At 47.2% G+C, this 27,877-nt stretch overlaps 1 protein-coding gene across 1 annotated transcript; it reads left to right on the top strand.

Annotated features, from left to right (window-relative positions):
• Positions 1-1,252: 1,252 nt before the first annotated feature.
• On the top strand, positions 1,253-23,441 carry LOC105102879 (nucleosome assembly protein 1-like 1). Its single transcript, XM_064485397.1, is given in 6 exon segments — positions 1,253-1,516; positions 12,845-13,339; positions 13,341-13,597; positions 18,584-18,646; positions 21,913-22,030; positions 23,331-23,441. Coding segments are annotated over 6 exon segments (1,308 nt in total).
• The last annotated feature ends 4,436 nt before the right edge of the window (positions 23,442-27,877 follow it).

Raw genomic sequence — 27,877 nt, 5'->3', positions numbered from 1 at the left:
TGCGTGGGGTTGGGAGCTTGAAACCCAGGGCACTGCCCTGCTGGGAGCAGGAGCAGCCTCTCCTGGGCTTGGCCGCTGTCAACAGGAAGGTCTAAGATGCTCTGTGGGTGACGTGCTCACCCCTGGGGGTACACACAGTAAGGGGTGCGTTTGAATGTCGGGAGACCCTTCATGGCTACCAACCGGGTAGTCCTAGGAGCTGCTACCTGCGGGGAGACAGGGCCCAGGGGACGGCAGTGGCCCTGAGGCTCAGCGGAGTTCATGGGTGGCAGGTAGGGCAGGGGCCCCAGGCCTGGAAAGGCTGCAAACAGGCTGGCTGTTGTACTGTGAATGATAAATGTTGCCTGCCGTACCAGTAAACAAAGGACCGTGTGGCTATCAAGCCGTCAGCCACTCCAGCCGCCCACAGTGGTGCCCCCTGAGGGGACTCAGGGCGGGAAAGCACAGGACACTGCGCACATCAAAGGGATGCTTTCCAGGAGCCCAGACTCCTGCATCTTCCCATGTGGAGAAAAGTGCTAGGCTCCTTAACTTGAGATCCCCGGTTAATGTAACAGTAATCTTCCGATGTTCTGACTCCCTGGTCTTTGTTGCAAAGACCCCTGCATATCCTGGCCACTCCCTTACCTCTTGGGAGCTGTCCCTCAGAGAGGCCTGAGAGGCCGTCTCCCGGCTTCACATCATCAGAAAGTCCGCCGAATAAAACAGAAGTCTGCGGGGCAGACTCGCAGTTTCTAGGTTGTGCATTTTTTTCAGTCAACACTTCTGTCACTGTCACTGCTACCATAGCGTATAAGCCATAAGCTGGTGAATAACAAGTTTTAGTGGCAAAAATGTCCTGTCTTGCCCATATCCACACAGTCTGTACTGGCGTGGTTCACCTAATCACCAAATCATGGTAACTGTCACCAGAGGCCGAACAGAAAGAGGCTTCCACACCTGCTGCCCTCTGCTCCCTGCCCGGATGCGCTCAGGGCCCCCGCCACGTCCCGGGGGATGAAGGGAGTCTCCCCCGCCCTCCCAGACGTAAACCCCAGTCGCACTTGCCAGAGAGCGGGGCTGGGCAGGCGTGGGGCGCCTGGGGCCCCTCCAGGGGCACCGACACCCGGCGCTGGCACTGCGGGAACCTGCCCGCGCAGCGTGGGAGGGCAGCAGGGTGAGGGTGGGCAGGGCTGGGCGAGGAGAGGGAATCGGCTTTAAACCTGCAAAGCACAGTCACTGAAAGAAGCGTTAATCCAGTTTCTGAGTGGTTATGTCGAGGTACGTGAAGACACACCAGCCGCCCCTGGCTGCGGAGGCCGGGGGTGGGGGGGTGGATGTCAGTCCCGGACGCCTGCGGCTGCGCCCGCGGGGCCGCCTCCAGGCGCTGCCCGGCCTGGCTCCCCGGCGCGCCCGGGGCGGAGGAGGCCGCTCGCGGCCGCGTGGCCTCGGTCACACGCTCTGCGTCCGCGCCGCTGCGCCGGAGGCCTGGTCCCCACGCAGACGGAGCGGGTGGCAAGCCCCGCGGCCGGCCGGGGTGAGGGCCCGGGCGCCCCCTCCGCGCCCGGACTGGCCCCTGCCTCCCGGGACTCCGCCCGCAGGCGTTTGGCAGGGAACTGCCCAGTATGGAAAAAGAATTCAAACTCCAGCTTCAAGTTCTGCAGCCAGCCCTTTACAAATGAAAGGGCAGTGGAAAAGCCGCAGGGCACTCCGAAGCCCCCTCTGTCTGCGCTCCCGGGGAGGAACACCCGTGCTCGCTCAGACCTTTCACACACAGCCCCACGCCGGTTCCTCGGTGGCTGCATTTACGTATTCATTAATCAGGATTTTTTTTCTTTTACTTAGTTGTGATTATTTATTAGCCACGTGAATAAATCCTACAGATCAATGTACCTAATCACATGGCAATTGCACCCGCTCATTGGCGGTCACTGTATTTATTTCTGTGCAACGGAGTGGCGCTCGGGCAGTTGCTCCGGTCAGGCAGTATCTCTGTTGTTGGAACTGAGAGGCCGGGGAGGGCAGAGGGGTGCGGTTTGGGAGGAGGTGGGTCTGGGACATCGCTAGTCCCCCCGGGGCGCAGGCGCGCTGCAGAACCTCTCTGAGCCCCGTCTCACGTATAACATGTCGGTAATGCGCACGTCAGAAGATTTTTCTAGGGAAGAACTAAGACGTACATAAAACGCCTGTAAAGAGAAGCTCCGGAAATGGCGCTGCCTCCTTTCGCCCCGCGCGGGATCTGCTGCCTGCAGACCCCGTGCTCAGCACCTGAAACACTTAACGTGCATCTCGACCCCAGCACATCCATGGAGCCAGGTTCCCTCACTGTCCCCTTTACCAGAGACGGTGAGGGACTTCCCCAGGATCCCATAGCCAGTGAAGACCGAGCAGGGATTGGAACCCAGGCTGTGGATCCAGAGCCCAAGCTTCCGTGCTCTTTGCTTCTTCAGGGGGGGAGCTCGTGCAAGCAAGCAAGGGGTCCTCCCTGCAACCTGGGGAAGGACAGGGGGAGGGACGCGGGTGACAAGCGCAAAAGAGAGGGCGGGATGGAAACCCTGCCAGAGTGGGAGGCAGAGCTGAGCCTCTGGGCGCCCTGGGGAGTGGTCTCAGGGGCAGAGGAGACGGGCGGGGTTGGGGACAAGAGAGGGGAGAGGCCCAGACGGACCTGGGAGCTTCTGGGGAGCTCAAGGCCCTGGAGGACTTCAGTGCACAGAGCAGGCTGGGCTACAGCTGCGCCTGGTGTCAGAACTGAAGCCATCTCTAGAGCTGACTTTGGGATATAAGAGACGAGGTCTGGAAACTTCCAGAAGAGGCGAATGCCTTGCCCAATGTGGCAGCTTCTGAGTTATTTTACTTGGCAGATGAAACTTTGTGAACGATCCAAACTCAGCATCACCCGTTGGTGACAATTCCAAAAAGGGCACCAAGTAGAGCAGTGACATTGAATCTGGGCAGCTGCAGCGCTCTGTGGAAGACCTGTTTCCATGGATACAGGCCCTTTACCAGAGAAACCGCAGTGAGGTCACAGAAACGCCGCGCGAGGGACAGAAATAGAACCGCTTTACTCTTACTTGTTCCAGAAGAGTGACTCGTAGGTGTTCCTGTCGGTCAGCAGAGGTAAAGACTCTTCGTCTTTATGTGTGAAGATACAGTACGTGAAATTCTTACAGAACTCATGTATCTGAATGATCTTCCCAAAGAAAGTTGTTAATCATTTTATTGCAGATGACACGAAGCATAATGACCGATATCAAAGAAAAATGAGACTCATGGCTTATAGGTTACAGTGTATTTGTTCGATGGAAAGGACTCTACAGACAGATGACCAGTAGAATGTACCTCCTATGATCGTGCGAATATTGCCTGTGTCCTTTCTCAGGCTACTTCCCTTCTTTTATAAAGAAGAGAAAGCAAAACGACTTTTAACAGTATTTTTATTATAAAAGCAATAAACATTCATCAAAGAACACTGGAAAAATAACAACATAAAAGAGAGAATAAAAACCAGCCCCAGTTCCACAACATACCCTTGACTCTAGGTGTCATTCTATTATTCACTCCTTTCAGTCCTCATTCTGTCTTTTTAAAAAACGTGTAATAACTTACACAAATTTTTGCTTCTCTTCTCTTAAGATTATACTCTGGATATTGATATGATGCCTACTCTTTATTCTGTTTTCAAATAAAATTATAATAACAATATACTTATAAACAAACTTAAAATATTATATTACAATAATTTATACATGTGTGTTTTTCTTCATATAACATTGACATGTATGTATTTTCTCATGTCACTCAGCTGGCTGTAACCTAGCCATAACCATCATTGATATTTGGTAGAAAATCTTCAAATACTTGTCCATAGAGGGATGTTTGTGTCAATGGACTGATTTTTTTTTTTTAATTTAAAATTAAAGGGGAAGCATTTCCTGGAGCCACTGGACACTTCCTTGCAACGTGATCCATATGACGGTTACATGGAATCTCATCACTTGGTTTTTCAATTGTTCATTTTTGGTCATGTAGATTTCTTCCCATTTTTCTTTGCTGTGACAGTTAGGTGATTAACAACTTCATGTACAGGACGAACTGCCCCTCGTACGGTTTCTTAGAGCCTCTGGAGTGGCCAGAGGGCCTGTGACCAGATTATTCTCTGAAAAGCTTACACCAAGCTGTCCTCCCGCAGGGGCAGTCAGAAGCCTCCTTCTCCATAGCTTTGCCAACAAGGAGTTTCGCTACTCTTTCCCTTAGAAGTTTAGAAATTATCGTCTTTATTATTTTAAATTCAATCTTTGATAAACTAAGTTCAGACATTTAAAATGTATTTATTGGTTTCTTGTATAACTTCTTTGCAATCCCTCAATGATATAGTTTGCCTTTGTATCCATTTGTATATATTTAGCTTTTTCTTAATGATTTGTAAATGTTTTTGATACATTGAAACAACCAAACCTTTGCTGTTTATCTTGGAGCCGTTTCTTTCCACTCATTTGTCTGTAAACTTGATTATGGTGTTTCCAGATATACAAAGAATTTTTACTTTATGCAGCAAATTATTCTCTTGATGGTTTTTGCCTAAGGCTTTGCTTGGAGAGGTCTTTGCCGCCCTCAGATATTATAAAGTCAACTAATTCTTTTGTAGTAACTTATGCTTTTATTTTAATAATTTAATTTAATTATTTAGTCCATTTCATTTAACTCATTTTAAGACACAGGGAGAAGCAACAACATAATTTGTAGGTCGAGTGTAAAATTAGAACTTTTTTGGCAAATACTCAGTTTTCCTGGTGGTAACCTTTGTCAGTTTTAAGTATAACATTTCTCTCTTTCCTGTTTATATGGAAACGAATGCACACCGGAGTCAAGGAGCCGGTGTGAACTGGGAGGTGCCGGAGATGCGCTTTCTGGGCGCGGGCAACCCGCTGCACCTCTTTTCTGGGAGGAGGAGGCGGAGGGGCGGGGAGGGTTGAGTCAGGGATCAGCCAGCTTTGGAAAAGATCAATTTTCACTTTACTTCTGACAAGATGTGTGGCTTTGGGCAAGTTGCCTATCTTTTCTCAGGTCCAGCCTCCTCGCCTGCAAAGGCGAGCGGCAGGCCACGAAGACACCGAGGTTCCCCTCGTCTCTAAAGACTCAGGACAGTGGACAGAGTAGCCCTGTGGTGTGGGCGGGGCTCAGAGGCCCCACGGGGCTGGTGGAGCCTCTGCTCTGTGAGTCAGCACTGGGGGCAGATGCCAAAACCAGTAGCTGCAAAGGCTGATGTGGAAGTCTCCTCTGAGGATGCACTGACGGAGGGCGGCTCCTGCGGGAGAAGGGGCGTGTGGCTCACGGAGCCCTGCTCGGGTCCACTCGAACATGTGTGTTCCAGGCTTCATTCATCCCAGGAAAGGGTCTCAAACAGGGGACCTGCAGGTCACATCCTGCCCCAAGGAGTTGTATTCATTCTGCCCAGAGTTGGTCTACATGGTGGGGATTTTTGTTTGTTTGATTATCATTAAATTAGTTGCCAAAGTTTGAAAAAAATTACAAAAATCTTTTATTTTGTTTATTTAATTGAAGTATAGTTGATTTACAATGTTGTGTTAGCTTCTGGTGTACAGCACGGTGATTCAGTTATACAATTTATTCTTTTTCATTACAGGCCATTAGGAGGTAATGCATGCAGTTCCCTGTGCTGTACAGTAGGACCTGTTGTTTATCTATTTTATATATAGTAGTGTGTATCTGCACATCCTAAATTCCTAATTTCTCCCTGTCCCCCCTTTCTCCTTTGATAACCATAAGTTTGTTCTCTATGTCTGTGAGTCTGTTTCTGTTTTGTAAATAAGCTCACTTGTTTAATTTTTTAGATTCCATGTACTAGTGATGTCGTGGGATATTTGTCTTTCTTCGTCTGACTTACTTCACTTAGTATGACCATCTCCAGGCCCATCCATGTTGCTGCAGATGGCATGATTTCATTCTTTTTTATGGCTGAGTAGTACTTCATTGTATAAATATATCACAACTTCTTTATCCAGTCATTTGTTGGTGGACATTTAGGTTGCTTCCATGTCTTGGCTAATATAAATAGTGCTGCTCTGAACATTGGGGCCCATGTATCTTTTTGAATTAGAGTTCCCTCCAGATACATGCCCAGGAGTAGGACTGCTGGATCATATGGTTTGTTTTTGTTTTTAGTGTTTTGAGGAATCTCTATACTGTTCTCCGCAGTGGCTGCACCAAATTGCACTCCCAAGAGCAGTGAAGGAGGGCTCCCTTTTCTCCACACCCTCTCTGGCATTTATTGTTTGTAGACCTTTTGATGATGGCCATTTTGACCAGTGTGAGGTGATACCTCATTGTAGTTTTGATTTGCATTAAATATTTCATTTAAAGTCGTCCTGAAAGATCCAGCCTTGCAGAGCTCTGAGCAGAGAATCCCATGTAAAGCATGAGGCAGAAAACAGGACGTGGAGTCAGAAAACCAACCAACCAACCAACCGACAGATTAAAGGGGTTTTGGTCTCTGACGGACTTGAGGGTGTAACTCTGCCACTCCAGCATGCCTAGGAAGTGATTCGATCTCTTGGACGTGAGAGTTCTTAGCAACACGTGCAAAGATACATGACGTGTAACAAACAACAGAGAGTGTCCCCTGCCTTCCTTCTTCCTCTCTTCCTTCCTCCCTTCCCCCCTTCTTCCTCCTTTACCTCTCAAAGGAAGTAGAACGAGAGACACTTTTCTCCAGAGCATCCTCAGAGTCCTGGGATACCGCCCCGCAGGCTCTGTGATGGCTGTGGCAGCCCGGCCCCACCTGCTTTACCCAATTCCCTGCTAACAGAGTCGCTCCCAGCGCAGGCAGCTCTGAGGCATGGCTGTCAGCAGCACTTGCCTGAATCCTAAAAGTCATGCTTCCAGAAGTCTGGAGTTGTGAAGCCATATATTAAAATTTTACCCCATTTTTCCTTATTTTATTTCTCCAGGTTGTGACATAAATTATGCTGACAGACCTAAGAAGTTCTGCAGAATACGGAGACGAACACGCACCTGCCAGGCGGGACTGAGATGGTAAAACAGGAAGTGTGGCACCGGGCTGTCCATGGCTTGGCACAAATGGTCTGTAAACTTCTTTTTATAGTCAATAGTGTTTGAAAATTTGAAAAATCAATGTTGGGTAAACAATATTTTGAATTTGCAACATTCTTAGTTGGTTTATACATTTGGTTCCTGTGTGTCTTTTGTTCCGCTTGTATTCCTAAAATAGCTGCATAAAATATTACTTAAAGGCAGGACTCACTGCAGGCAGAGTGGCCGTGCTGCTGGCTTGGAGGTCCTAGACTCCCGGGGGAGAACGCGCCCCTGATGGGACTTGACAGTGCTCCCACTGAACTGGAAGAAGAGACTTCCACGTGGCCTTGGAAGGTCCTGATGGCAAGGGACCCACAGCCAAAAAAGGGGTTGGCCTGCTGGCTGGAGTTACTGATTCTGATTGCCGGGGGGAAATGGGGCTGCCGCTCCAGGGCGCGGGCACGGAGGGCCGCGTCTGGAGCCCGGGGTTCTGTGAGTGCCCCCTTGTTCTTCCATGTAAGCGCTGCCGGACAGTCAAGCTTAATGGGAACTGGAGAGACCAAAGGAAAGGCAGCGTCCCCGAGGACACGGACTCTTTGGGTCTGAAGACTTCAGCTCCTCTTCCACATAGAAAACGCAGAGCAGCCAAGGTTCCAACTGCAGCAGGGGAAGAAGAAAGCCAGAGACAGCAGCGTGGCTTTATCACGAATTACAGAAACGAGACCATAGGTGCTCCGTAGGTGCTCTGTAGATTTTCCGTCTGCTTATTGTATACAAGCATTTTTTCTGAATGTCAACCATTCTTTACTCTTCTCCATTTTCACTCTGTGTATAAGGAGCTGGAAAATAATTTTATAGTTTGTGCAACAAACCACAGCGTGACGGTGACCATATCTGAGGAGCGATTCTCACAGCCAGGAATCAGCACAGGGGCCGTGGGACTGGGGATCTCCCCTTTGGGGAAACGGCGGGGATGTCTTTACCTCTAAGACGCAGAGCCGGGTCTCGCTAGGAGTGCAGAGCTGTTCTGTTCTACAGGAGTTCAAGTCGTGCGGAGGGAGGGTGGGTGTAGAGGAGACCAGACGGAGGTGATGATGTCGCTGCCGACGACCTGCCTCTGAGCTCCGAGTTCATCCCCCGCAGAAGGAAAGATGGACCCTTGAAGTGTCTTCCCTGGCCAGCGGCACAGCACTGGTCAGCAGTGGCCACTGGAGAGACATTGCCGGAGGAGGGGATCTTCCCTTCCTGGTTCTAGGGTGACCTCCAGGCAGGCTCCTGCAGTAGGTGCAGCCTCTCCAGCACCCCAGGTCCTGCAACAGAGGGGACCTTCCCAGGTGAGCCTCCCGCAGTGTAGACAGCTGCTCCAGAACCAGCCCCTGGGAGCCTGGCAGCTGGCGTTTCCCCAGCCCCTCCACGTTGGCTGTTTGTGTCAGGGCACTTCCATCAACACACCTGCTCAGGAGCCGCTTTCCCTGGCACGCTAGAGAACACTTCCCAGCAGGTTCTAGAGGGCTGACTCCTAGCAGGTTCTACTGGTGTGACAGCACAGCATCTTCTCTGCCAGGGAGGGAGACCGTCCCGCAGTGCGCCCTGTCCTGCAGGCGGGGGCTCCCTCGAGCTCCCGACCTCAGCCCCGGGCGTGGCCGCATCTCCCTCGGACTCCCGGGGGTCTCCTCGCTTCTTACCAGCCAATCCCTTGTTGCTCCAATCCCCCATTTTAACTCAATTCTTTAATTTTTTGTTTAAATCTCTTAATTCTTGGTAAACTTTATTTTTTTTTAATTTCAGTTTTTTTTTTTTTAGTTGAAGTCTAGTCAGTTTACAATGTTGTGTCAATTTCTGGTGTACAGCATCATGCTTCAGTCACACACGTACACACATATATTCCTTTTCATACTCTTTCATTATAGGTCACTACAGGATGCTGTGCTATGCGCTAGGGCCTTGTTGATTATCTATTTTATGTATCGTAGTTAGTATTTGCATCTTTTGAACTCCCATTTTATCCCTTCTCACTCCCTTCCCCCTGTAACCATGAATTTGTTCTCTATGTCTGTGAGTCTGTTTCTGTTTGATAAATAAGTTCATTTGTGTCTTTTTTTTTAGATTCCACATATAAATGATATCATATGGTACTTTTCTTTCTCTTTCTGACTTCCCTCACTTAGAATGATGGTCTCCAGGTCCACCCATGTTGCAGCAAATGGCATTATTTCATTCTTTTTTGTGGCTGAGTAGCATTCCATTGTGTAGATATACTACAGCTTCTTTATCCAGTCATCTGTCGATGGACACTTAGGTTGCTTCCATGTCTTAACTATTGTAAATAGTGCTGCTATCAACATTGGGGTGCATGTGTCTTTTCGAATTAGTGTGTCCTCTGGATATATGCCCCGGAGTGGGACTGCTGGGTCATAGGGTAAGTCTATTTAATTGTTTGAGGACTCTCCATACTGCAGTGCAGTCCGGTGCAGCCATTATGTATAATGCAGTTCTTTACGCTAAGCTCTCCCCATCTACATTGCTGTCTGGTTTTGGTCTCCTTACTGGACTCTAATGGACACAAGACTGTTGTCTTTTGAGGAGAAGAAATACAAGTTTGAAAATTAAAAAAGAAAATCAATGCAGCATTGGATAAACAACAGACCACTCCCACTCTTCCAATTTGAAACATATTGCTCATTGGTTTGTGCATTTGGTTCCCATATGTCTTTTGTTCATCTCCTCTTGCTCAGATAGCGTCCTAAGTATCATTTCAAGGCGGGCTGCCTGCTTCCTCTTCTCCAGTCTCGATCAGCTTAGTGCATAAAATCCCTCCCTTCAGGGAAGCGCTGGAAGCCGAACCCGTTGAGCGCCCGCCAGCCGGGCCTCGGTCAAGCTGTGAACCATCTGGGACTTAGGACAATTTAAAGCGGGAATGTGGAAGATGGAATTTTACCAACTCTAATGCGTGCATGTTTGCGAATTCCTTGTGTCTCATTTTTCTGACCTCAAACTGTAATCTTAAATGAAAAAAAAAAAAACCCCTCCAGAACTTCAAAGGAAAATTGCTTTTTAATTTCTCAGTGGAAGGGCACTTCAGAGCACAGCCCTTGCTCGCAGCTGCACCGGATATAGATTTGGGAAATTATTTCGACTTGTGATTTGAGACCTCTTCAGCAGAAGCGATCAGAACCAGCCAAGGTTAGGATATCCCTCTCCAGGGCAGGCCAGGCAGCACTGTCTGATTTTGATTTCTGGGAGTTGTTTTTGTCTCAGTAAGGCTGGCTTTCCTTTCCCCCAGCTGCTAAATAAAATATTATCTGGACCACTGTTTTTTTTTTTTTTTTTTTTTTTTTACTTTTCAAGGGAGCAGTGTTTCTCACTGAATTCATGTGATTGAATCGCCCCCAAGTCCTCTCCCGATCTGCCTTCCACATCTGCCCATGTGGATCGGGGCCAGAAAATGTGTACATGTGTGCGTACTTCATGTGTCTATGCATGAAGCCTTGCGGGTGCAACGTGCGTAACCAGGGGCGAGCTGAAGCTGGAGGAGACAGCACTGCCCAGGCGAGCGCTGTGAAGTGCAAATCTCTGTGCTTTGCGGGAAGGCTGTCATTCCTCCGATGAGTCTGGGACTTTTCTGGGAAGACGAGGGTGTGGTGTGCGAGGCGGAGAATGTGAACTTCCCCCTGGCTAACGCACCGCCTGTTCTTGGGCCATCGCCTCCCCGCCCTGGGCCGTTCCCTCGCTGGCAGTGAGCAGGGTGGGGATTCCTTCGAGCTCGGGGATGTTATTACCTGAAGTTTCCTCCTGACTTTCTCGCCCCACCCTGGAAAGACTGTGGCAGCAAGAGGCACGGGGTCCGCCTGCCAAGTGTACGCACAGTTGTGTGATGTGTGAAGGACCACGTCCACCTACCTCTGGCCACTGGAGAGGAGACAACCACATTTTTTAAAGGCTATTCCACAGATGTAAGTCCTAGTCTTAAAAAAGGGCAGGGGTGGGCTATGATCAAGGCATTGGAAGTTAAACTGGCAGAAGGCCCCAAGCAGGACAGGGCTGGGGAAGGAGGGAGCCGGCAGTCTCACGTGAGTCCAGTGGGGGCTGTGGGGTGGGGAGGGGAGGCTCTGCACTTCCCACGTGGTCACCCACAGCTCACGCGGGATTCGGAGCATTTGCCAGGAGACCCTGCTGGGCCTCATTCCTCAGACACTAAGTGGGCATCTCAGAGATGTGCTGACCTTGTTAGGAGATGGTGAGTGCCCAGTCCCTGGGGAAGCCCCACCATCTAGCCAGGTCCTGCCACCTTCCAAAGAAGAAACAAGGTGGTCGGGGGGATCTGTCCCCAGTTCCCGGGCACGTTGGAGAGGCTGCCCCTCCACCAGCCTCCTCACCGTATTCCTAGTCCCATGTGCTCTGCCTCTGGTCACCACTTTCTACAAGCCCTAGGCCCTAGCGAATGGGGACACCAGTGGGACCAGGAGATGTGTGGGTCTGTGGGGGTAGTTCCTTCATCAAGTGGAATTGATTCATTTCAACCAAGTTTTCTTCAGCATCTGCCATGTGGCAGGCTCCGTGCTTGCCAGCTGTGTGATCTGGGCTCACCCTCTTGTCTTCTTGAATCTTAGCTTCATCTTTTGTAAGACGAGGATGATACTAACTTCCTTCATAGTGTTGTAAATACTAAATGAAGCAATGCACATGGAGCTAAATGGATGGCTTTGTAACGTGCAATACCACTTGAGGGTTTATCTAGCAATTTCGCCGTTGCTTACTGAGCATGAGCTGTGCACCTGGTACTATTTACACACTCCAGGGTCTGCTGGGAATTCTCTGTTGTCTCACTTCCCTTCCTCCTCTCTGCCCTTCAGAGCGCGCGCGTGCGCGCGCACACACACACACACACACACGGCATTCTGTCTCACATGTGGGAGGCACTGAGCTATCCAGGTCTGCATGGCCCTGCACACACCACATCTCATCACCATTATCCTCGCTAACAATTTCCAACAGCGAAGTGGGGCTCCAGGACGTTGCATCTTTCGAGTGTGAAATGGAAGCGGAAACACAGCAGTGAAAAAGAGGAGGGCAGGATACCCATCCTCCAACTCTGCGTGTTCTGGTGACAACGTCACAAAGCAAAGATATCCAGGTTCCATGAGGGATTTGCATGACTTCGAATGGTTTCATAGTGGCAACAATGTTAGAACTGATTCTAGGATTAAAATTCAGGATAATGGGGTGCTAGAACCCCCAGTATGTGATGATATGGGCTCCCTTCCTGGTAAAGAGATTACCATGCTTAACTCCCTCAATTGTTAGGGCTGGAATTGAGAAGTTTTTAGATGGAAAAGCCCTCTGAAGTCCTTGGCACACATACTCATCATGATTAGATTTTACCATTAAGAAGTGGTAGTTTTTCAGTGTTTGAACATTCAGAAACACAAACCATAGGTTCATAAATTGCATTAGTGATCTCAAATTGCTTATCAAATAGAGGCCGATAGAGAACAGTGTACTTTCTTTCAAGATCATGAAGTTCCTCACGGAATTTGGCTTCTGTCTGTAGGCATTTCACGTGGAAGTTTTTGAGAGCATTCACTCGTCTTTTAACTACCCTAGGCAAGCTTTCAGTGGATCCTGTTATGTCTCTACCAGACCATCAAGTCTTCCTTGAAGGGCTGCAAGAACCTGAGGATTTTGCATCATCTGAACAGGCAGCGGATGCACTTTGATTTCGGTTTCTTTCCTTCTACTTCTTCAGCATCATCCAAATCTTGACCAAGTTCGGCCTGTTCTCTGTTGTTGATGTCCGCCATGTTGTACCAAGGCCAAGATTGAAGACAAGAAAGAGGGTGAAGGAGAAGAGGACCCCAAGGGAATTCCTGAATTTTGGTTGACCGTTTTTATGAATGTTGACTTGCTCAGTGATCTGGTTCAGGAACGGGATGAACCCATTCTGAAGCACTTGAAAGATACCAAAGTGAGGTTCTCAGATGCTGGCCAGCCTGCGAGTTTTGTCTTAGAATTTCACTTTGAACCCAATGACTATTTCACAAATGAAGTGTTGACAAAGACGTATAGGATGAGGTCAGAACCAGATGATTCTGCTCCTTTTTTTTGGATGGACCAGAAATTATGGGTTATATATGGGGTGCCAGGTAGGTTAGAAAAAAGGAAGAATGCCACTTTAAAAACCATTAAGAAGCAGCAGAAACACAGGGGATGAGGGGCAGTTTGTACTGTGACCAAAACAGTTTCTGATGACTCTTTCTTCAATTTTTTTGCATCTCCCCCCTCAAACTCCCTGAAAGTAGAGGTCTGGTGGGGATGTTAACCTTGCTGCAGACTTTGAAATTGGTCACTTTTTACATGAGTGTGTATCCCCAAGCTCAGTGCTATACTTTAGTGGAGGAGCTACTGAAGATGATGATGATGATGAAGGTGAAGAGTCAGGTGAGGAAGGACAAGAAGAGGGAGATGAGGAAAATGGTCCAGACTATGACCCAGAGAAGGGTCAAAAACCCAGCAGAGTACCAGCAGCAGTGAAGCAAGATGTATGTGGACCTGAGGATAACCTACCGTGGTCTACCTTCTGCTTCCCTGGAAAGGATGACTTTACATCACTTGAAGCCTATTTCAAGGTTTTTTTTTGTTGTTTCTTTGCTTGCTTTTGTTTTTGCAGCCTAAAATAAAAGTGTCAAATTAAAAAAAAAAAGAGAGAGAGAAACACCAACCATTGAAGGTCAATTTAGACTCAAACTAAATCTAAGGTATTTCTCCCCATATTCTCTGGTGCTCCCAGCATGATGAATAGTTTTGGATGTGAAAGGAAAAGACACCACAACACAGGTAACCAAAGAGACTCAGCGGCCAGAATCCCAAAGTGCCTTGTCAGCATCCTGCAAGTGTTAGCGGCCGGTTTCTCCCGCTCCTGTCTGAGCCCGTCAGGGGCTCTGGCAATATTCAGGACTCCGGGGTAACTTAGTGTGTGGTTGGCCTCTCAACTGAAAAAAATGGACTCAAGGTTGCAACTGGTTCGGAGTTTCTCCGGAAGGAAAAACCAACATGTCTCGCTTGTTGTTCGTGCCTGAGAATCAAGAGCTAGTTTCTGACTCTGGAGACCCTTGGGGGCTATTTTTGTGAAACTGACATGGCGATTTCCACTTAAACACATACTGTTTATATATTATTAATCGCGAACCAAGCCATGGCATTTGGTTTAAAAACAGTAATGAATGTAATGGTGAATGCCTTGGAAACAAAAAAACAAGTCATCCATCAAAAAAAAAAACCCAAAAAACAAAAAACAACTAAATAGAGAAAACAAAATAAACTGTTTCCAGTACATTTAGGCCTTTAGAAGCAGAGTGCTTGACATTTGGTTAATAACAACCAATGAATTATTCAAATTACTGTTTAAGATGTGTTTCCAAGATCATCTCTCCTCCAATGATGTCTATTTTTGGTGTGAATTTCCAGTGTTGCAAGCTCAAGAATTATGTGCTCTCTTCTGGGGGTTTGGGCCCAGTGAGGATCTTAGTCACATCCGTGGGTCCCACTTCCCGGAAGCAGCGCCCCTGCGGAGCTCTAGCACCTGCTCACTCCCATGTAGACTTTTTTCCTCAAGCTAGTTTCTCATCCCAATTTGTAATTGGGGAAAATAAAGGAATTTAGATTATTACTCATAATTTGGTTGCTTAAGATTTGTTTCGCTCATGATTTAAACAATGATTTAGACGAACAGTATGATTCCATGATGGAACTTGTCCAGAGGACAGGCTTGAGAACGAGTATCGCCAGCGTTTGGGGGGGTCACTTAACAAGTCACCAACGCATTACATACTCATAAAGTTGTCACAACCCTGTGACATGGATTCCCACCCTTTCTCAGTTTACTGCACCCTCAGCATCTCAGTAGATTTTCCTGGTGTCCCTGGAACAAAGGAAACACCAAAGAGTTTTTGGCAGTTACGGCTACTCAACCCAAGAGTGGCGGTATCGTGATCAGTGCCTATCAAGGTCGTCTGTCAAGAGTTCACGCTGTATCCGGACATTTCCACGGTTCCTTGAAGATGGAAAGTTCCACTGGTGCCTTTGTGAGTTTGCTGCGGTATCCCGGGGTGCCTTGGGATACCGCAGCATAATTTGGGAACCATGGCCTCAAGAGGTAGGTCCTATTAATAGCTCTGTTTTACAGATGGGAAAACTGAGTTTGAGGGATTTTAGGTACTTAGCCGAGATTGGACAACTGGAGGGAGGAGTGTCAAACCTTGGACGGTTGATTCCAGAATGCACACGTTTAGCTTATGGCCATTGCCCGACTTCTTACTATGGGGAGGACTTCAGGATTCCAAAGCCTGAATGGCAAAAGGAAAAAGAGAATTCGGGATGGATGTCAGGGCTGTCTGAGGCAAAAGGATGATCTGGAACCAATTCCCTCATTTTCCTTTTGTCCTTTTTCCATTCATGTATTCACTTCATTTGTTTGAAAAGCGTGTGTGGTGGTCACTGAGCTGTGCAACATGGAGCTCACAGCCCCGCGGGAGGGAGAGAGATGGTGCGATGAGAGCTGGACCATCTGCAACCTCTGGTGTGGGAGCACGGTCCGGGGCTGGTGCCAGGCTGGGGGTGCGGAGGGGGGCAGGCAGGGTTATGAGCGGCAAGGCTGGAACTCGTCATAAGAGCAGCGCCAGAAAAGAACAGAACAGCTCCTGGAAACCGGCACGGCGCTGCCAGGCTGCCCTCACCGTTCATTACCGAGGAGCCTGTGCCAGGCCGACTCAGTCACACTGTCTGACCCTCATCAGGTGTTATAATGACACATTTATTTGGCACGCACGCGCCTGATAAGCAGTCTCTAGGGCGAATAGCTTCCTTTTGCTTAATGGCAGTGAAATTCACACTTGGCCCATGTGAAACTGGAAAATAGAATTTTGGTGCCTTAGCAACCTTGACTTCTATCTGCGTGTGTGTGTTTTTCCTCTTTCGAACCAGCAAGTCATGAACGACTCCACCCTTTGATCTAATAATGCATGCCTTTTCCTTATTGCCAGATCATTTTTCCCTTAGAGGAGGCCATATGTCACCAATGCAGCAATCTGACGAGCATTTCTTGAGCATCTGCGTGTAAGGGGACTCAGAAACAGTCCCTTCTCCACCCGGGGCCAGTCTGGGCCGGGGAGAGCCGAGTGGACCCACAGTGCAAGGTCCATGACCAACCTGGGGGCGGGGTGCGGGCTTGAGTGGAGTTTTTAGGCATAAACAGAGCAGGGAGCAGAAGCAGGCAGGGTCCAGCCAGAGAGGACACGAGGTGCGGGACTGGGGGCCTGAGACGGGTGGCGGTCAAGTGGACCATGGCCGTGGGGGACGGCTGGCCTGAAAGGGGCCGTGAGGGAGGGTTTGGCACGAACACTGACGCAGGCGAGGGTCTGATTATCAGGAGGCGGGCTACCTTGCTGGGAGACTGGCATTTTCCTGAAGCCACTGAAGAATGTTAAGCAGAGTGACGACCCTGGTAATTGGGTGAGAGAGGAGCCACCCACTTGCAAAGTCAGACCTTAGTGCGCATCGCACCGCGCCGCTGAAGACACGCTTTCACATCCTTGCCTGCTCCCCATCATCTGTCTGCATGCGCCGGGCCACCCGCGACGGCCAGGCGCCTGGTGGGCGGCTCCGAGGGTGCACTTCTGCTGGTCGGGAGGGCTCGGGGGCCACCAACAGTGGTCAGAAGAGCCCCGTCTGTTCTCCTCATGCCCCCTGCCCCTCCCCCCACCACATGTCAAAGCAGAAGAGAAAGACTTGTGACCCACCTCAGGATGCTGGGGACTTTTATGAAAACCCCTTGATGATTTTTGCCCCAACTGAAGAGAGCTTCCGTTTCCTTCCATGGACGGGACCCGTCCCTCAGTCACCAACTCATGAAGACTGCGTGTAAAAACTGTGCGTCTCTGTCCTATGGCTTAAAAACAAACAAACAAAATCCTGTCTGCTATATGTCCTCTAAACCGTTTGACAGGGCATAAGAACGTTTTTCCTTTCTCCTAAGAAGGGAAAAAACCTGCTTTCTTCATGTTGCCAGACTCAGGCAGAATCTGACACAGGGCCCCTCTGCCTTTTTCCCATGACTTTTCACATTCAGAAGTTCTGGAGGGATAAGTACCTGTTAGTGTGTGTGTGTGTGTATGTGTGTGTGTGTGTGAGAGACAGAGGAAACTCTAGAGAGTTCTAGAAGGTCGAGAACCTCTTGCTCCCCGTACGCTGTAGTGGATGAGGGATCTCTCCTCATCCGCGACCCACTCCTGGGATCAGGGGCAGAGCTTGGTGACCTCCATCAAAGGCCCCCTTGCCCTCTGTCTTCCAGCAGGGTTTGGCCACCGTGGGCTCCATGCAGGAAACTGGAAGATGAGAGAAGAGAGCAGTCTGAGTGTCTGTGCTTCGGGCGCCCGTCCCAGAAGGTCTCCCTGGCTGGGCTACATCTTGTCACCAGTGATCATAGCTCCTATGAGGCATCATTTCCTAACTGTCTTGGGTTCTGGGGACCACTCCTCCCTTCAAGCCTTACTGGGAATGGCCCCTGGGGTCCTACACTATCCGCTCTTGGTTGCCCCTGAAACATCCTCGAGTTACCCTGTTGGTTGTGTCATTGCACCACCTGTTTTTTGGCCTGGATCCTCCCTGAGACAGGCAGGGCTGAACTGCCTGGACACAAAAAGGGAGTTATTACATCACAGCTTCATTGCTCACAGATGACTGTGCACAGGGGCATCTTTCTTCTCGGGAGTGAAAGTGTACCCTGGAAGGCATGAAGCCGCAAAGCCAACCACACCAGTGGTCCTGCTGGAAATGACAATAAGCATCTTTCAAAAATTAAAAATTATTCACTTAAGAAATTTAAAGTACAAGGAACAATATTCAGTTTCTTGTAATGACATAATGGAAAAAAATCTGAAAAGAAAAAATACATATGCATGTATGTGTATAACTGAATCACTTTGCTGTACACCTGAAACCAACACTGCAAATCAACTATACTTCAATAAAAAATTGAAAAAAAAGATAAAGTATCATTTTACATACACTAAACCAGTTTTACTATGCAGCTCTGATCCTTTTGACAAACGTATCTACCCATGTGTCCGCTAACACAATCACCCAAATTTCCCCACGTCTCCATCCCTTCCCAGCCCCCGACGATGCCTGATCTTGCAGTTTTTTTCTCTTCCAGAATTCCATACAAGTGGAATTGTATTGCATGCAGCCTTTTGAGTCTGGTTTCTTTCACTTCACCTAATGCATTTGAGATTACTTTGCGTTGTGGTGTGCAGGAATTCATTAAAACAAATAGACTTCACTTTTTAGAACAGCTTCAGATCTACAGAAAAATTACGTGGAGGGTGCAGAGTATTTCCAGAGACTGCACACCCGGTCCCCCATACTATTAACATGTTACAACTCTAGGCTGCATCTGTTACAACAAACGAACCAATACTGATATGTTGTTATTAACTAAAGTCTAAGCTTTCTTCAGATTTGCGCAGTTTTAACCCAATGTCCTCTCTGGCTCCAGAACCCCATCCAAGCAGCACGTTGCATTTGGTCATCAGGCCTTCTTTGGCTTCTCTTCGCTACAGTAGGTTTTTAGATATTCCTTGTTTTTGATGACCTTGACAGTTTTGAGGAGTACTGGTCAGGTATTTTGAAAGATGCTCTACTATTGCAGTTCATCTGAGGGTTTTCTTAGGATAAACCTGGGATTACGGCTTATTGAGAGGAAGACCCCAGAAGCAGAGTGTCATTTCCATCACATCATACTGAGGATGCGTACCATCAACGTGGTGAATGGCTGCTGCTGACCTGATCATCTGGTTGAGGCCGTGTTTATCAGGTCTCCACCGTAACATTCCTCTTTCTCCCTTGTACATTTCTTCCCTCGGAAGGAAGTCACTGTATCAGCCCACACTTCAGGAGCGAGGAGTTACAGGCCATGTCCTTGGGGGCAGAATACCTGCATACGTTATTTAGAATTCTGCTACATGGGAGATTTGCATCCCTCATCGACTCCAGTTGTTAATTTATTCAATGTGTATCATTATGAAGTCATGGGAATTTGTTTTCTACTTTGGATTCTAAGCAATCCTGCTTGATTTTGTCGCTCAAATTGTTCTAGTTTCGGCCATTGGAAGCTCGTTTGATTGGCTCTGTGCTTTTCTGACATACTCCCATCAGTGTGGTGTTTCCCCCCGACCCCATGTCTGAGCACTTCCTTATTTCTGGCACTATGAGATACACCAAGCTTATCTTGTATGTTTCTGGTCCAGCCCTTGAATCAGCCATTTCTCTAAAGAATCCTGGTTCCTTTCACTGGAAAGTTGTATAATAAGCTAAGATCTGAGTGCTCATCGCTACAGGGTGTCACGTCTGTCAGGCCCTCTCATCTGACAGCAAAGGAACATATGTGTGCTTTCCAACCTGATGTGTATATACACCTCAGTAAACAATCCCATATGTAAATACCTGTATCCACAGTAGACGAAACGGGAGTTCACACTGATGCCTCCCCGTGGATCACTGCAGCCTCCTTTCCTTATCTGTGAATTCCCATTCCGACAGTGAAAACCCTGGTTCCCGTCACCTGCCAGCCATCCACTTAATTGCTCAGCTCTGCCACGGGCATGTGGCGGCTGTGTCAGAACTGTCAGCCTGCGTCCCTCTGGAAGTAGCTTTATCAACAGAGCACATGCTTCTGTGCGATTCCCTTTGCCTTCAGTCATGCAGACGCCGCTCATTTCCAGCGTTACTTAGATCAGCACCTTTGGCCTGCATCCCCTCCACTGAAGTTGTTTCATGTATTCATAACGTATTATTTTTTGTCAGTCATCATTCCTCAACCTCCTAAATAAAATTTTTTAAATTTTTAATTAATGAATTAAACATTTTAGTGCATGATAATTGCTGCCGCATCTCAGATGAACGTCTCTTTATTTATTAAATAACCAAAGCAGGGACCATCACTTCAGGCACTCCATTAGGCTAGGACTTCCTTGAGACTAGGCTGTCGTGTCTTTCCTCCACTCTTAAAAATGTTGTTTCATCCAGGTAATGAAAAGCAGAGCAGTAACACAGAAAATCGCTGTTTTTAGTCTTATTATATATGGCTCTCTATTTTCAAACTACGTCTTCTTAGAACAAGTTCTACATAAAAATTAAACTAAATTGTAAAGATTATATTGAATATCTCTAGTAAAACAAATCTTACACCCACTTTATAAGGCGAACTATCCCCTTGATGAATAGCAATAATGATTGGGGGGAAAACTTCTCTGAGTGGCGTTTGGATGTCCTCTCTGCCACTATTTTTTATTGAGATACAATTGACACACAACACTGTATTCGTTTTAGATGTACAACAAAATGGTTTGATATATTTATATATTGTGAAATGATTACCACAATAAATTTAGTTAATATTCATCACCACACATAATTACAAACTTCTTTTTTCCCTTGTGATAAGAACTTTTAAGATCTACTCTCTTAGCAACTTCCAAGTATGTGATACAGTATCGTTAACTGTAGTCACCATGCTGTGCATCCCCAGGACTTATTTACATTATAACTGGAAGTTTGTACCCAAACGTTTTCAAACGTTGCATAACATTCACTCTTTCTACTTTAACATATGTGTAATTTTACCAACGCATAATGCTGTACATCCACCACTGCCATATTATGCAGAATCATTTTGCTGCTGTAAAGATCCCATGTGCTTTTGTCTGTTACTTTCCTCCCCCTCCTCCCTCTCTCCTGATAATCACTGTTCATTTTATTGTTTCTATAGGTTTTTGCTTTTCTAGAATGGCACAGAATTGCAAGCATACAATATGCAGCCTGTCAGACTGATTTCTTTTACTTATCAGTATGCACCTGTCTCCTCTGGGGCTTCATGGCTTCATGGCTATTTTCATTTTATTACCAAATATTTTATTGTGTGATGGACTGACACATGCACCTTTTCCAGTATCAGAATTCTTTTGGCTTTTCTATATGGGCCACAATGCCCACTATGAATAAAGATATTTTTGTTTCTTCCTTTCCAACTGGATGCCTTTTATTTCTTTTCCTTGTCTTAATTGTATTGACTACATCCTCTAGTATGGTGTTGAATATCCAGAACCCTTGCTACATGGCCATAGGGGGCCATATGAGGAAGAGTTGATAGAAAATTTATAGTATGTATTTGTTGAGGTGATGTAGGGTCCTTACATAAGACACCAGCCTCCCCTTCAATTAAGTGGCTTCAGTTTAAGAACTGGGTGAGACCCAGTTATAAGATAATAAGACTAGGAATGTACTGTACATGATGGCTTCAAGTAACACTGCTGTTTGAAACATGGGAAAGTTGTCAAGAGGGTAGACCCCGAGCTCTTATCACAAGGAGACTTTCTTTCCTTTCTATTTTTTGTTTAAGAAATGATGGATCTGAACTAAACCTATTGTGGTCATCATTTCACACTGTATGTAATTCAACCATCATGTTGTGTATTCACGTAGTGTATTCAGTGATATATGTCAATTACTTCTCAATAAAACTGGAAAAAAAAAACTGAGTGAGTGGCCTGGGGTCCCTACTAGATGACTCAGTCACATTTCTGCTCACTGGACTCCGAATTTTTCTAGTTATATATGTAGCAAGTGAACTTAAGCAGGCTCTCATCTATTTCATCCATCGGAAACACTTGATGAATTGGCCGTCACTGTAATTCCTTGCAGGACAAAGCCTCACCACACCGACCCTATGTCCCGTCCACCCTGGTGGCTAGCTGCCATGTGGCCTCGGTCACCTGGCCTTCCACCGTGCCTACTGCAGTCAGCTCAGGGAGTCGCTTTCACTGGCAGAGCTCTCCTGTCAACCTCGCTTGCCAAGGATGCTGTGACAGAGATCTTCAAGGACGCTGGCTTTCAGTTCCTTATTCAGTGTCCTTTGGGACCGCCCGAGGACACAGTCCAGAGGAAGGTGAGTGTGCTGCATGTAACAGGAGCTGCTTCTTCACCCTCATCTCCCTCGGCATTTGGATTCCCTTTCCCACACGATGCGGCAGAAGTTCTGACGCCCCGACCTCAGTGAGTGTAGGTCACCACTAGGTCCAAGTTCCAGTCAATGAAGAATGCCAGCTAGCAAAGCCCTTCCAGCCGTGAAGGCTAGAACATCAAATCCCACATCTTAGACGAGTACTCTCACATCGGCAGGTTCAGCCTGGTTCAGTTCTAGTTCATCCTCCTCGGTTTGATACCTTAAGGTCCACATGTGTTCAGGCTCCTGCCTAAACAGACCACTGCAGCGCTTTGGCGCACATGCCATTCCTCCTCCTGAAGACCTTGGGAAGGTCCCGTGGCTCATGGTGTATCTGAGTTGCAGGATTGGAGGAAATGAGAGGCACTGAGCTTGGTCCTGAGGAGCATACTCATTCCAGCAACTGCCGCAAGAATAGCATACTCATTCTTCAAACAAGGGAAGGATGCCCCCTCTGACCTGGGGAAGGTCTAATTCTGCTGGGAAGGGGGACTCAAGAGGATCTGCAGGTTCAGAGTTTCCAGATTGTTCTGAGTCTGCTCAGTAGCCTCATCCCCATGTCTCAATGCCCCACTTATTCCAGCTAAGCTGCGTTATCAGCGTGGTTGGAATTCTGTCACTCACTCAATTAGATTTTTTGACTGAATTTCAGTTATGTCCATCATACTGATACACAAAAGTAAGTGATTCTTTTAGGTCTACTGGAGAGTATTTCTCACTCCCTGTGCGTGCCTGAGTCGTGAGTTTAGAGCCCTGAATACATCATTTTCTTTTTTTTTTGGAAGATCTCCAGCACAGTGAGAAACAACTATCCCATCTCATCTTGGAAAGCTGCAAGTACCTGAAGGACCTAGAGGCTTCTCAGAACACTTAGAAATAGATCCTCTGACATGCTGAGGGGTCAGCAATCCATGGCTTCTGTCCGGTTATAAGAGGTATCAGGGTGGCCATTTAGACGGAGGGGTTACCTCATGGTTACCTCAGCACGTGGTCAAGGGAAAATGGACAGAGTCAGCTGGCAAAGAAGAATTGAGACCCTATTAGATTCAGATAGCTTATTCCTTATTTAGCAAAAACAAGAGTGGCAAATGTGCCACCTCCCCTTGTTCCTGGTCCCACGGGATGATACCGAAACAGCAGAGACCAGGTGACAGTGACGGCATGTGAGTCATGGCACCCCGATGCCGAGGAACCTATTTCACATTGCATCCAGACAATGGTACTGACTGCAACTGCACCCTAGAGGAGGAGGCTGGGGCTGGAGCCTGGGCGGGAGAAGCAGAGAGCCCGACTTCATCAGAACCTGGGAAGCGACGAGAAACTGGCTCGTGAGTGGGAGATGACATGGCAGTAGCTCCGCATAAGTCGCTCAGGCTCTCGTGCTCTGGGAGAGTCACAGTGTTCTGCCAAGGTCTGTGTCAACGGTGATTAAGCTTTGTCTACGCAGCGCACGTGGAGATGTGCAAGGTCACCAGACACTATGGTAGAGCCACTCCCCTGTTCCTGCCGAAAACAAAAAGCTTGCTCTTTGGAGCCCAATACTGCCATCAATGTCATCCCGCAATCGTTCACCTTCCAGCCCAGCAACACGCTTCCTTACTGATGCACCAAGCCCACCCTGAGCAACTGAGCCTGGGAGCCCAAGGACACAGCGGAAGATTCCCTGGGCTTCTCTTGCTGTGAGAGGGGCTTGTACCCGCTCACACTTGGGCCCCTTGTATTACAGAAACTCGCAGTTAGCAGTCCAGGTAGCTGCTGTTAGCACTAAGCTTGCCTACTATGCAACAGGCTTGCTTGTTAAGCATACAGAACCTACCCTCCACTTCCTTGCCCATCCTTGCCACTGGCCTGGTAGTGGTCTTGTCTCATGAGGACTTCTTAATAAATTGTATTAGGGTTCTCACCCAGCACTCCCACCCTTCCGGGGATACCTGTACCACACTGCCAGTCTACCCACAGCACTCACTCACGCCAGCTCGGGGAAGTGGGCAGTGAGCATCAAAGTGATGTGTCATCGCTGCACCTTCTTCCCTATTACGCTGGGTCCTACTGCATGCGATATTTCACCCTGGTCCGGGACTCCCGGCTCTGCACTTGGATTTGGATAAGAAGAAGGAAGAAAAAGAGCAGGACACAGACCAAGTGTAAGGATTAGGGACAGGAAGGGGAGGATCCCACTGCTGGTTCAGTCCGTGGCTTTTTTGCTGCCTCTTCACTGATACATCTCCAGAAGACGTCACCTCGCTTAATACCCTTTTTTTTTTTTTTTTTTTTTTTTTTTTACTATCTGTTAATTTCCCCACACAAAACTGGATTTCTCTACCAAAACTGCTCTTTTCAAGACCACTGAACAGACTCTTTGGCAAGTTCAATGACTTCTCCATCTTCTTTCTATCAGAACTTTTCACTATCTTTGGCTCTTTTGCTATTCCCTTCTCTCAGAACTTTTCTCAAACAGAAGTATCTGGCGTACCATACCTCTGTTTGATGTCTGATTCCTTTCTCCTGGTGGGCAATGCTGTGCAAGGGGCAGTTTTGACTCATAGGACATGAAAAAGGGTGCTAGACTGGGGACGCCTCACCTGTTCTCATGATGCATGCAGTAAAGACCGAGGATGGGACGACACATTCCAGAGGAGGAGCTGAAAGAAGGAGTCAAAATAAGTGAGCAAACAAGAAGGCAGACAACGAGGAGGTGGTGGTAAGGCATGAGGAAATGTGAACCAGGGATAACTGGGAGAGACCAGTGGGGTTGCTCTTTCTGGATATGTCCTAATGATACAGAGCACCTGCCTCCAGCTCCTTATATCCCCTCCCCACCCTACACCTAACTCTACTGTATATAGAAGGAGAAGGCTTAATCCTCACTACATCCTTCTTATACTTGGGCAGGCAAAGTTTGTGCTCATCTTCTTGGACTTAGGGGTGTAGAAAACCACCACTTCATCTGGATGGTTATAGCCTCTGAGATGTTTGGCAGCTTTGGTTTCATCAAGCCTGCTGCCTAGCTGAACTAAAGTCCTACCGTCTAGGGGAGCCAAGGCAGACAGAGAGTACAGAGTCACTAAGACAAGTGGTAGAACCATTCCATGTACCGGGTGAGGGGTGGTGGATGTGAATGGCCAGTTCATGGGTTCTGTAGAAGGATGCATCCTTCTGTAGAAGTCCTCCTTGAGCAGGACTTCCTTAGCAGTTCATCTTGCAGCTTCTTTATGATAACTTGATAGAGCTGAGCACAAGAGGCCAAGATATTTCCTTCTAGCTTCTGCACAGAGAAGGTCCAGGGGTCCCATGTGCTGATCAGCTCTACCCTACCACCTTCAACTACACCAGCCAAACAAGGTACTGTTCAGAAAACTCATGGAGACTCTAAGAATAGGGTTGCTGGTTTGCAGAAAGGGCCTCCCCACCTCTGCTGGTGCATCAGTGGATCTCACCTGCAACAATTACTGTGTTGTTCTAATGATGATTATGTGTTTGCTTCATTCCTTTGATATTTACTAATTGGAATTCTTCTGTGAGAAAGAGATGTCCCTCTTGCCAGTTAATTTAATTATATCAGTATAGACTCAGGGATATTATTTTTATTATTATTTTTGCTCAAATTGTTCTACTTTTGGTCATTGGGAATTCTTTCAGGTTGGCCTCTATGCCCTTTCAATATACTTACACCCTTTTTTGAGTACTTCTTTATTTTCTGTTATCATAAGATGTTCCAAGATCATTTTCTATTTTCCCTGACCCAGTCCTAAAATCAGTAACTCCCTTTGAGATCTCTGGTTCTTTTACCACAGAAAGGTATTTAGAATTCAAGATAAAGGTGCTGAGTGTGCCCATTGCCCCTGAGATTTTATGGCTACTAGTCTTTCTCCATGAACAAAATGAGGAAGTGTACATATATATAAATCCATGCATAAACATGTATCTATACATGTTTGCCTGGCTGTCTCTGTCTTTCTCTCTCTCTGTATATATCAACTTTCTATTCACTAAAAAGCCATGATTCATACTTACAACTCCAGTTACAGTAGTGTTGCAAAAAAGACGTTACAGCTCCGTGTTACAGCTCCGTGTTACAGCTCAGTTATGACAGCAACCTGTATTTGGGTGAAAGACCAAGCAGCACTCGGACAATTGGAGGAAAACTCAGGTTCTCAGCAGGCCCAAAAGAGCTAACACTTCAAGCTCTGGACCCCGTCTGTAGGTTTACAAAGGCCTTTTATAGGCTGCCAGTTTTACACTTTGCAACATCATATGCAAATAAAGTATAACAGAAGTTGACCAACCAGGAACAAGCTTTGTAGAAATAGACCAATCAGGAGTGAGCTCCATGCAAATGAAGTACTACAAATGGACCAATCAAGTTAGGGAAGTGGACCAATCAGGAGTGAGAGTAGTAACCAATCAGGAGTGAGAGTAATAACCAATCAGAAGTGAGAGTAATAACCAATCAGAAGTGACCTCAGGGAACCAATAGAATTCTAGGTGTAAGTTAGCGGCTTTAGAGGCAAAAAGTGAGATAGAGGCTCTGGGCCGGGGAACCGGATGGTGCTGGGAGGAGAGCAGCGGCCTGCCTAGGGGTCCTGCCCGTCTTTTTATGGGGCTTCCCGCGTCAGTAGAAGAGCGGAATAGCACAAGGATAAAGTTAGTTGTCACCTTTTCTTATTTGTAATTTACTTCTCTGACAGTAAGACGCTTGGCTCTGTCTCTCTTTTTCTCCATTGTATTTGCGTATTTGTTCCCTAGTTTACATGCAGAATAGCTTCAGCATTGCGGACTCATCCTTCTGTGGAAAACAGTCACTAACTAACTAGAGCACAGTACCTATTGTAGTTCTTTTTGTCTTGAGTGTTTATATGGTTTTCCAAACTTGTTTAATTCTTTTCTTCCCCATTCCTTTCTGTGTGATTATGCTATTTATTTTTAACAAAGTTAGGTACATTTGTTACTGTTTTTATTCCATTTTTTAGTCTCCCAAACATTATAACTGATTTTTAAAAAAAAATTTATATATGTTAAATCTACTCTTTGTGATTGTACATTTCTATGGATTTTGACAAATGTCGAGCCCTCCGTCTGGTACCGTCCCTACAAGAGAAGAACCAGCCACCTCCTGGCAGTTAATTCCATCATATCCCTCCAACTTCCAAGGGCAGTGACTCATTTTACTGAAAATGAACATCTTTCCTGGATGTAAGTTTTCCTTCTCTGCGCACAGTTCCTTTGACAACTCTGCCATTCTAGAGGTTACTGAATGCCTGTTTTACTGACAAGCAATTGCAGAAAACATTGCTTCACAGTAACATATATCCCAGCATCACCTGGATTAACAGATTAGAAGCTCAGATCGTCTGTTTCATTGCACCTGGGGTGCAGTCTGTGGACTGAGCTCATGGTTGGCATAGGGGACACGTTACCTAGAATACATAGGTGCAGGCAACAAGGGCTGGGATAGAACTGCCTCTCACATGGTTGCTTCCAGTAACCCTCTTGTGGAGTTTGTGCTTCCCAGCCTTGTAATCTCAGGCTCTTCTAGAGTTCAGGTCCTGATTTCCAGGCAAGGAACTTCCCCCAGGGACCCAGAGTTCACTGATTCAGAAGCTTTCTGTACAGCTTGTTCATTTTGGACTAGTCATGGCAGGGGGTCAGCGGGCAAGTAAGGAGGAGTAATTGCCTCTTTTTGTCAGGAGCCAGGGTTGCTTCTAGGGGATAAGAACCTCTGCTACCCACAGGACTCACTGGAACCTCTGCCAGTGCTTTTAAGCCAGTGATGTGAGTAACAGACAATGG

Source organism: Camelus dromedarius, chromosome 4 (assembly GCF_036321535.1).
Source record: "Camelus dromedarius isolate mCamDro1 chromosome 4, mCamDro1.pat, whole genome shotgun sequence".
Lineage (NCBI taxonomy): Eukaryota > Metazoa > Chordata > Mammalia > Artiodactyla > Camelidae > Camelus > Camelus dromedarius.
This window is presented reverse-complemented; position numbering and strand designations above follow the sequence as displayed.